Source organism: Varroa jacobsoni, unplaced genomic scaffold (assembly GCF_002532875.2).
Source record: "Varroa jacobsoni isolate VJ856 unplaced genomic scaffold, vjacob_1.0 contig01479, whole genome shotgun sequence".
NCBI lineage: Eukaryota > Metazoa > Arthropoda > Arachnida > Mesostigmata > Varroidae > Varroa > Varroa jacobsoni.
This window is the reverse complement of record NW_019214642.1, coordinates 4,769-14,151: the sequence shown is the minus strand read 5'-3', so window position 1 is coordinate 14,151 and position 9,383 is coordinate 4,769. Positions and strand designations below refer to the sequence as shown.

General features: G+C 40.6%; 1 protein-coding gene across 9 annotated transcripts; it reads left to right on the top strand.

Moving 5' to 3' along the window:
* The first annotated feature begins 1,879 nt into the window (after nucleotides 1–1,879).
* Nucleotides 1,880–7,246, top strand: LOC111272044 (uncharacterized). Of its 9 annotated transcripts, XM_022853204.2 has the most exons (6): nucleotides 1,880–2,080; nucleotides 3,303–3,473; nucleotides 5,713–5,829; nucleotides 5,952–6,148; nucleotides 6,565–6,664; nucleotides 7,146–7,246. In XM_022853204.2, exons 3-6 carry the CDS (start codon nucleotides 5,794–5,796, stop codon nucleotides 7,146–7,148), a joined length of 336 nt encoding a protein of 111 aa, XP_022708939.1. In that variant the 5' UTR covers nucleotides 1,880–2,080; nucleotides 3,303–3,473; nucleotides 5,713–5,793; the 3' UTR covers nucleotides 7,149–7,246. The 9 variants fall into 9 exon arrangements, with proteins under 9 accessions (XP_022708939.1, XP_086829265.1, XP_022708942.1 ...); XM_086973139.1 differs by lacking the exon at nucleotides 1,880–2,080 and having other exon boundaries at nucleotides 3,194–3,473; XM_022853207.2 differs by lacking the exons at nucleotides 1,880–2,080; nucleotides 3,303–3,473 and adding an exon at nucleotides 5,152–5,253.
* Nucleotides 7,247–9,383: the final 2,137 nt, after the last annotated feature.

Sequence of the window (9,383 nt, the reverse complement as noted above, 5' to 3'; positions counted from 1 at the left end):
CCCTCCGTACTCGGCTAAATATGTAAACGGCTATTGTAGGCCATGAAAAATTGCATGCATATCGGGTTGGACTTGTGAGCCTAGATTTGAATAGGTTCTCTGCTTTGGCTTGCTCAAAGATTGACGCCTAATAGGCCGGGTTAGGTCTGTTTTTGACCGACCCAGAATTATATATGTATATTGAATTCTTCCTATATTCGAAAACACTGATCAGCGAAACGTGGCGCAACTCGGGTTAGCGGCACGCGTCGTAGATGATACAACACTATTAAGCGCACAGGTTGAAGTAAATTCACTGGAATTGATGCCGTCATTGTTACTGCTGATGTAGCAGTGACTGACATTTATGTTTACGTTGTCCCACGCTTTGATTCTATATAGGAACCATCTATATGGATAGCGTCGAATTATAAAGGCGGTAAAGAATTCAACGACGCGTGTTTAATTGCTTGATAAGTTTTCAAAAAAATTTAACTTAAGCCTTTACAGCATTCTACTGTTATTATTCTTCCGAAATAAGTGGCAAGTCTAAGCACTACTAGATGCAGGCATGGAAACTGTGAATGGTCGTTTGTCGACTATTTGAGAGAAGTTCCAATAGCAAGATAAAAACAAGATAGGAAACGTTGAAGCATGACTCTAAGTATGTGTCAAGGCCAAAAAAGGCAGCTGTAAGAAAGTACACACTTCTTGTATCCATCAACGAACCCATTAGGATTGCCTCATGAGGTGATAGTACACTCCGACGTTTTGTATGCTGGAAGTCGCATCACTGCGAAATCGTATAGAATAGTCATCTGATGGATCGCATTTTTTTTCTAATCCAACATAATGATAATCATTAATGTTATTGTTTGTAAAAAAAAACTGATTGCATTGATAGATTCGACTTATCTACGTAGATAAATAATAGAACGCCATAGGGCTGATCACATTTTTCATGGAGCAAGCAGCTTGTCGACTGACCATGTTACCGCTTTGCTTCTGTTTCTTAAAATGATCATCAACGTTGCCGTAGCCCTTTCAATCGCCGTTGATTGGGGCATTAATGGGTCATTTGGCGATGACTAGAACGGCAGACCCGGCAAATGTGACCGATGATATGTAGACATCCCTCATCAACAAAATTCTAGCGCTATCCGCCTGTAATCGTAGTTGTTCGGTTCCGCTGTGACTTATTGCAGTAGATATGTTTGTTACCTAGGTTATCATGGCCTAGCATTACATATAGTAGGAGCCGTTGCTGAACGTCGGAGTCTGCGCGCTCTGGCCATTGGCTGTTCTAGCATCTTCAACTATTGCCATTATAAAAATAGTTGTATTCGTTCACAGTAACGACATAGATTTAGCGCCGCACTGCTAGCGTCATGTAGCTTTTCGCCAAGCGCCAGCGCAGGTTAAACATTACTACGATGGTCTAAACGAGATACCCCTGGTAGAGGATCGCCAGCTCGCAGAGTCTTACGATGTAGTGCGGGACCCACCCCATACTACATTGTAAGACTATGTCGTGGCCACGGCGGTAGCCGCCGCCGCCGCCGCCGCCGCCAAGTTAGACGACGACCCCGTTAAACGATCATGCGAACGGTATGGCGTCAATATCAGGATACTATACGCATGTGCTTATAGACAAATATAACGCATCTAGTTTTTTTTTTGTTGTATATAGTGATATCATCGCCGATAAAATGGACGCTTAATCTGTATAGTGTATGTTTATCACGCAGTGCTTGTAGAGCGAAGATCGTCGGCTGACTGGAGTCGTCATCGAGTGAAAATCGTTTCGTAAATATATACGTCCATGTGAGCCAGCTAAAAACGTTAACCCGTTTTGTACATTAGATATAGCTATAGAGATCAAGCTAAGACGGAATCTTGTGTCGAGACGCCAAAACTGTTGAGGTGTGTATGTGTGTGTTTGTCTGTTCGTGTATAAAATCTCTGCGCGTCGAATGTTTTAGACAGAGTTGTTGAGTTCAGAAGCTTTTGGCGCTCTATGGAAGTATGAATTCAGGCCAATCCAACTTGGCTTACGGAAAGTGGAAAACAGGGAGAAGGAGAGCAAGACAATTTTCGAAACGTAAGAAGTCACATTAGGATGGACTGTGGCCTATTGAGACGCGGTAGAAAGACGAAACAAAAGTATCACTTCGATTATATATAATATAGAGGAAACTGATGAAACTGCTAACGTACATTTTACATGCACTAGAAGTCTTTTCGGCTTTTCCCCCCGGTTGTCAGCGTCCATGTGGCGGTTGTCGGCAGTTGGGGCTCAAAAGTCAATTCTACTAACGAAAAACATTTTGTACATTTCTCTCAGTAGCAAATCCTTCGCCCGTTGTTGGCTCTGGGTAGAAGGATGAGTCAGAGTCGCAATTCATACCCCCATAGCTTTATTCATGACTTCGAGCGTGGAAAATATAAATAACGTGACCTCGAATATGTATTAATGAATCCTGATTAACTGTACAGCTGCATCGGATATTTTTAGGGTATGGAAGTTTCGGCAGATATGGTATCTGAAATATTACGTTTGTACATGTCAAACAATAGGTTCTATCTATTATAGCATTCAGATGTTATAAACGATTGAATAGTTGCTATAAGCACATCTGTACATATATCAAACCGTGCTCATGGAACCGATAGGTACGGATCCCGACAAGGCCGTAAGGACTCTCAATGATGTTCCGTGAGCTGGAAACCGATAATCTTTATTATGATTGTTGCTAGATTCACCTGTCAAAGCATTCAATTTCGGAAATTATCATAATTTTGCCAGTCGTAAAATTGACATACGGAGCAATTTGGCTCGTATGTACAAATTGACTGAGGCATTACCTCTTTCTACTAGGCTTACAAATTATACTTTTTCTGCTAATGTTTCCACACTCTAAGGTTGTTCAACGCCATATTCGTCTGGCAATGTCTCAAGCACGACAAATGCGATGGCACCTTGGCGTTCTTCTTAGAAAGATTGCGGTTGATAAACATAACCATTAGTGGGTCAACGGAAAATTTTCGTTACGTTCAGAACCCACTTTTGAATTCTGCAGTAGCTGTCATAACACGAACCGTTAGTAAACCGAACAAACCGGCTGTATGTATAAAATCACACGAAAGGATGTAGACACAAAAAATAGAATAGCCAACAACCGTATGTACAATCCTAACTGTATGCAAAATAATTCTGTGACGACGGGTTCATAGCAGAAAATATATCACAATACATTTGTAGCCATGAATTAATCTATCTGCCTGATCTGGATATGTTTTCCCGTGCTTTGCATCATCACCAGGCTAGATTCGATGATCCACCGTAAGCGGCGATATAATAGCGCACAGTCGGGACGAAGTGCTCATACATGAGGAATGACGAAATCAGGAAGAATGTAACTAGCAGACTTCTTTTGTGAATGAGAAGATCTTGCCCCTCAGCCTAGGCTTTCACGCCGATAGGAACGAGAGCGGTAAGCGAAAAAAAAAAATATCTGCACTTCTAACTTGCATGTGGCACGCGAAATGTACAAGCGTCAATCACCCGCAACTCTGGCTCTCAGAACCCATCGATAGAGAATTCAGCCTGTCTTATTCTATATTATTCGGTGAATATTTGTAGGGCAGTATATCGAAAAATTTCGAACTTGTCGTTAAAGCTTTATAGCGGCCTATTTTGAATGAAGCGTTATGAATTTCACGCACGCGTTAAACGTTGAACAAAAATGAAACACGTCCTCAAGCTGACAAGAATAACCCAGTCGCTTTATAGAAGATTTTATACATCTGTATGGTTTCTAAAGGCAGTCCTCTATCTTCCAACGGTTACGACGTTAGCACGATGATATGAGTAAACAGATTATATGCGTTTCGAATCGTTCAGACGGTCGTTTATTTAGGAACAGCTAGATTTCTGACCAGTCGATATGTGCAAACATAACTAAGAAAGCATCTGAACAGCTGATTACACCTGATTAGGAGTAAACTAAAGTCTATAAGATTTGAGACATCTGGCCGGGCAATGATTTCTTGACAGCTTTTTGCGGAGCTGCGATTTTTTTATTTGGTAACATTCAATCATTGGACACGAACGGTAATCATTATATTCGCGCCCGATAGGACAAACGAAACGTTTTTTCCCACGTACAATCTTAGCAGTAGCAGCTAGAGCCTAACGTATTAGCTGATGTCGCTACTCCTCCCGATCGATCGATCGCAATACTTTTCTATTTTGAACAAAGTCCACAAAGATCGATACGCATACGATATATTTAGATAAATTATTAATGTCTATAAATACCTATCCAAACATATAAGACATAGTATCGAATATACAATATACTGAAGGGTCGGACGGTACGATGCTTCGCTATTGCGCCTTTGCTCTTCCTGTTAACACATACACACGGATACGTGCACAGACGGATGACACAGTGAGTTGTAACTGAGAGTCGTTCTTGCAACGACAGCACAGGCCATCAGCCTGTAGCCCGGGTGACAATTGATATACATATATACATACATACATACGTCGACTGGCAGCCTTGCCAGACACACGCATCGATCGAGCAATTCGATCTATATGATCGGCATTAATATTATTGCTTTTATCAGATCTCTCGCTTTCAAACGTAATAACCACCTACTTATCTGCCGACGACGACCGGTCAACGGATCCGTAACTTCAGAGTGTCTGGGTACTGCAGCAGCTGCTGTCATAGTGATAGCCGTCCAATTGCTATGGCGGTTTCAATCTCGATCCATTATTCATTCTGTAAATTTGCGTAGAAGCTACAGCGTAACAGCCCGTCTTGCCTTTATGTATTATTACCACTATTATTATATGACACGATGCTGATAGGGTATCAACATTTACTAAAGGACTCCCTTGTCGCCGATCTATTAGAACCGCATAGTAATAAATACGGAAGCTCACGATAGAGCTTGTCGTCTGCTAATTGCTTTACGGATAATAAAGAGTGGAATGGAGAAGTATAAGGGAAAATCTACGGTTAAATTTCACGGACAGAAGAACACGTTTAGAGAACAACTCGATAACAAGTGATTTAGGTCATGAGAGTTGAACTTGTATCGTTGCTTTGAGTATGTCTAGATATTTCAAATTTAACGTCGTTAGGCCTTCTATTACACGGCTGGCCTACGTTCGAACCTAGACTGGCACCTGTCCTTGAGATTAGCACCCAAGCTTTGAGTATGTCTACGAAAAAGGAAAATAAACTCGATTTTGGAGTGGTATGACGACAAAAACGAAGCGATTTATGTGATTCGTCCTCGCAAACGGGCTAACGCTGGACACTCTGTACATATTGGACTAAACAATAATACTATTTGTAATTTGAAGGATACCCTTTTTACTACGTTACGTAAAAAAAAAGAAACGTACTGTGCGTTGAAGTGAGTGCGAAAGTGAATAGGCACGAGGCAGTGGGTATATACATATGTATATAAAAAACACATGTGTGTGTACGTATGTATATCTGCGTGTGTATATCAATAAAGGTGACAAGGAAGTCAAACAACACTAATGTTTATGCAAACTACACCATTTCCTATAACTTTTCCTTTATAAGTAAAGATGCTAGTCGTTACTAACAATTCGAGTTGGCTTCAGCTAAACATAACCATCTGTTATTTGAACGACTTCGATTGGCATGATTATCCGTTAATCTAGGCTCATTTTTTTCCGTTCAGGCTTAATTCAGCATCTGGTGAAGCACCTGTGGAAAAGGCAAAAAATTACGCGTCACAGCGTTCATCGGCACTAACGTTACGATGTCGATGCAAAAACTGACAGAAAGGCTTGACCAGGTTAGCGATGATTATCTTTGTCATAATTATAACAATTACATTTTCTGTAATAGCAGCAAAAAGCTTCGCTTCGGATCTAACTGTCTGCGTATTTCTATATGTTGTTTATGTAACGTAATAAGGTGAAGAGAATATTCACGACTTCATACTACCATGGTCCTGGAGGCTGGCCTCAGCTGGTGGAAGACCTGATAACCGATGTTGATTGTGTAGTCGTGTTCTTCTGTGTGACCTGCACAATCTGTGCTGTGGCCTCTCTCGTCCTATACCAAATGATGCGATTATGGACCGAGGAGTTCGGCCCGGTAGAGCCGTCAAGGTAAGATCAATCCATTGACAGCGTAACAGCAATCTTTACCTTAGCGAGCTACCTGTAGAAGCATTCGAGTGATGAGATCTAATCGTTGACATAGCCTACGCGGTTCTATTCAAGTCCACGGCACTGTCCTACTTCACGTTTCTGCCTGCTGTCGTTGCTTCGAGAATCGTGAACACTTAGCTCTGTTGGCCGCTTTCGTGACACACTCCACAAACTAGAGGACACTGACAAGCTACGTTCTAAGCTTCAAGCTGAAACTAAGCTAGATTCTAAATGTATAGAACCAGCGAAATATCGTCAGATGTTGTATTAATCTTTTTACGGATCTCACATGTAAAGAACGTATGAAGACCAAATTCCCTTTATAAAAAGTGATTCGCTTGAGTAAACACGAAAAATGCCATTTCTTTTTATAGGGGGGTAGGAAAGTATCGTGGTAAAGTTGCCCAAGTCGATTGCGGGGGCCAGGAGACTCGCACAAAGGTTGTGCAAGATTTGAAGCACCGATTGCGTATGGTAAGTTTCCGACTGAAGTCCAAATAAAAGTCTATCTATTTGCCTAGATAGAGTAATCTAATCAAAAACTACTTGAGAAGTAGCCCGACAAGCTGGATTACATCGAGTAAAATGAAAAGCGATAGCGCATAACGCGAGTTGCACCAGAAGCTCTTGCACCAAAGTGCTATATGGTGGTAAAGTATTGGATCTTAAATTTTCTTTTAGACGTAACTTTTGCAACAGAAAAAAAGGACTTCGTTCGATCACCTCTCATGTCATCGGGTCCGGAACGCGTTCCTATTTGAAGTTCATTAATATTAAATATGGTTCAGCAAAGAACTGAACATATAATTAATGTTCCAAGTATAGTAATTATACTTTCGAGACAATTGCTAACGGTAATGTCGACTCAACATTCTATATATATATATATATATATATATATATATATATACATACACTAACATATCCGTTTTCTACGATCTGTAATTGTTTACAGTGACGGCTGTCCACTTTCCGATGGTCGCGGAAGCCATAGTATACAACTTAATGAACTTACAGCGAACTAATAAATACGAGAAAATTATACGTACAATTAGACTCGAGTTTGCCGTTGTATGAATATAAGTCCATATGAAACAATTCACTTTTCAGTTAAACTTCCGTGGTGCAACGTTGTTAGTTATCTTTGTTTCGAAATTACGGGGCGTCCATCTCGAAGATTGATAAATGATCTTTCGAAGATACACGGCAATACTAGGACCAGGATAGGTTTTTGCTACATCTAGAATGTTCGACTTCAAGTACTAGCTGCCATTTTGATTTAATGCTTAGTAATCTAGTCAAACATGTCTGCTCGAACTTACCAGCAAACACCCGTCCTTCATAAGAGCTGGACTTTTATTAGGACAAAACGAGAATTGCTAAACAAATCATCCGTGTGTACTTTTAGAGTAAACACTAATAATTCACACAATTAGCCCCCCATGGTTGCAGTGACATTTAGGAATGCTCTGCTCTAGTCGAGTGTAAATTCTTGAAGCATTTCGTATGATCATGGCCGAGGGTTTCCTATATGAATAGTAGTTCCTATAGCGCCCCCCTAATTGAATCATCGCAGTTTATTTACGTACCGTCCGTCTATTTTCGTTGTTGCGCTGAGACTTACTTTGCATTAGTACTATGCACGAATGATATATTGTTTTTTGGCCTAGACAACAAACAATTCGTCATAGACAGTTTACGTATAGTTCATCACTCCTCGGAGCGATGTTCTATTGCCTACTTGCATTGTAACCCCGTCTCCTCTGACTTCCTTTTAATTTAGAGGTCGCCGACACTTTACGTCAGTGACGGCTTTGAACGGCGTCAACAACTACCACATAATGTATTAGCTCTGAATACTGGCTACTACTGGCTCTAAACACGGTTAGCTTTGTGTTATTGCTGCCTCCACAGCCATTAAATGACTGTAGCTGTCATTTCAAAAACACTTCAGCTGCTGTAACTACTACATGTCGTTACAACTCACAAATTATACACATACACACAAAAACACATGAGGCGATTTGTGATGGCGCTAGCATGTGCACGTACACAAAGGCACGCATACACAAACGCACATGGTCTTTGTGCGCATAAAATTATCGGTCATTGTTGAGCGCACGCTAAATACGTTACGGGTTTGCCAAGCTACTGGGGGGGACCGGATCACTTACTTATCTTATTATCTCGTTTTTTCCTCCAATTTTCATGTTGCTTTTATGTCTTCGTTGGCGGAATATGGATGATGGTTAAATAGGTGACTGTTCAACGAAGATGTGACGAAGCGAAAACATACGACCAGCCCAGCTGCACGTAATTATCATAGTAGAGTGGCGAGAAAATATTCTTGTAGGATACTTTATATTTGTTGTGTATATAGAAAGCTTTTAGCGTTAATGTAGGCCCACACAGGTGGATAGTGCAGGGTTCTAAGCTTTGACAGTTCGCTGTTAAATCCGCATTCAACTCGCCAAAAGCGTAAGACAGCGGAAGACTACAAGAGTAAGTAGCGTAATATATAATCGAGTAAAGGTGACGTGATTATAAAGCGTGTGAGGCAAAATGATATATCTTTAAATAGGAGCTAAGTGCGATAGCCAATTCCAAGCCGAGCCAGAAAAATTATCTTAAAATTTAGTAAAAAAAAGTTGAAACTGCCTTTTTATTATGCTTCTGGCCTTGAATTCTATCTATAGACGATGGCAGGAGCCCTCCTCTTATTGCCGCAGAAGGGTTACAGATATTCTAACTCTCGAGCGAAGCTATGTGTTTGAATTAGTTACGATCATGACAATTGTTGTACGGCTATGGGAGGAAGGCTCCTGCCACCATCTGTATTATTAAAGGACAAGGGCATCTATCGTTATCATAACAAGGCGATGAAAAAGCTTTCTTCAATATATATATATATATATATATAGGAACACAAGTTTTTTTTAATTTTAAACTTCTGAACTTATTGGGCTGGGTCTAGTTAACTGTTCCTTATTCTTTACGCACTGTCCCAACGTTCTGACAGCTTTTACACAACGATGTACCTACTGTTTACGTTTCATATAAGTTATTTCTTTATCTATGGCTCCTTGAAGTAAATTGATAGTGGGATATGATTATCTGCCTATTGTTCTCTGTAGAACATAGAAAACGTCGCAGTTAGACGGGGTAAGAGCGAGAGATTAAGAACATCGAAGCC

Coding starts and splice junctions, on each gene's coding strand:
- LOC111272044 (XM_022853204.2), top strand. CDS start 5,794: ATGTCGATGCAAAAACTGACAGAAAGGCTTGACCAG. Junction 5,830..5,951: donor TGACAGAAAGGCTTGACCAG/GTTAGCGATGAT, acceptor TAACGTAATAAG/GTGAAGAGAATATTCACGAC. Junction 6,149..6,564: donor GGCCCGGTAGAGCCGTCAAG/GTAAGATCAATC, acceptor TTCTTTTTATAG/GGGGGTAGGAAAGTATCGTG.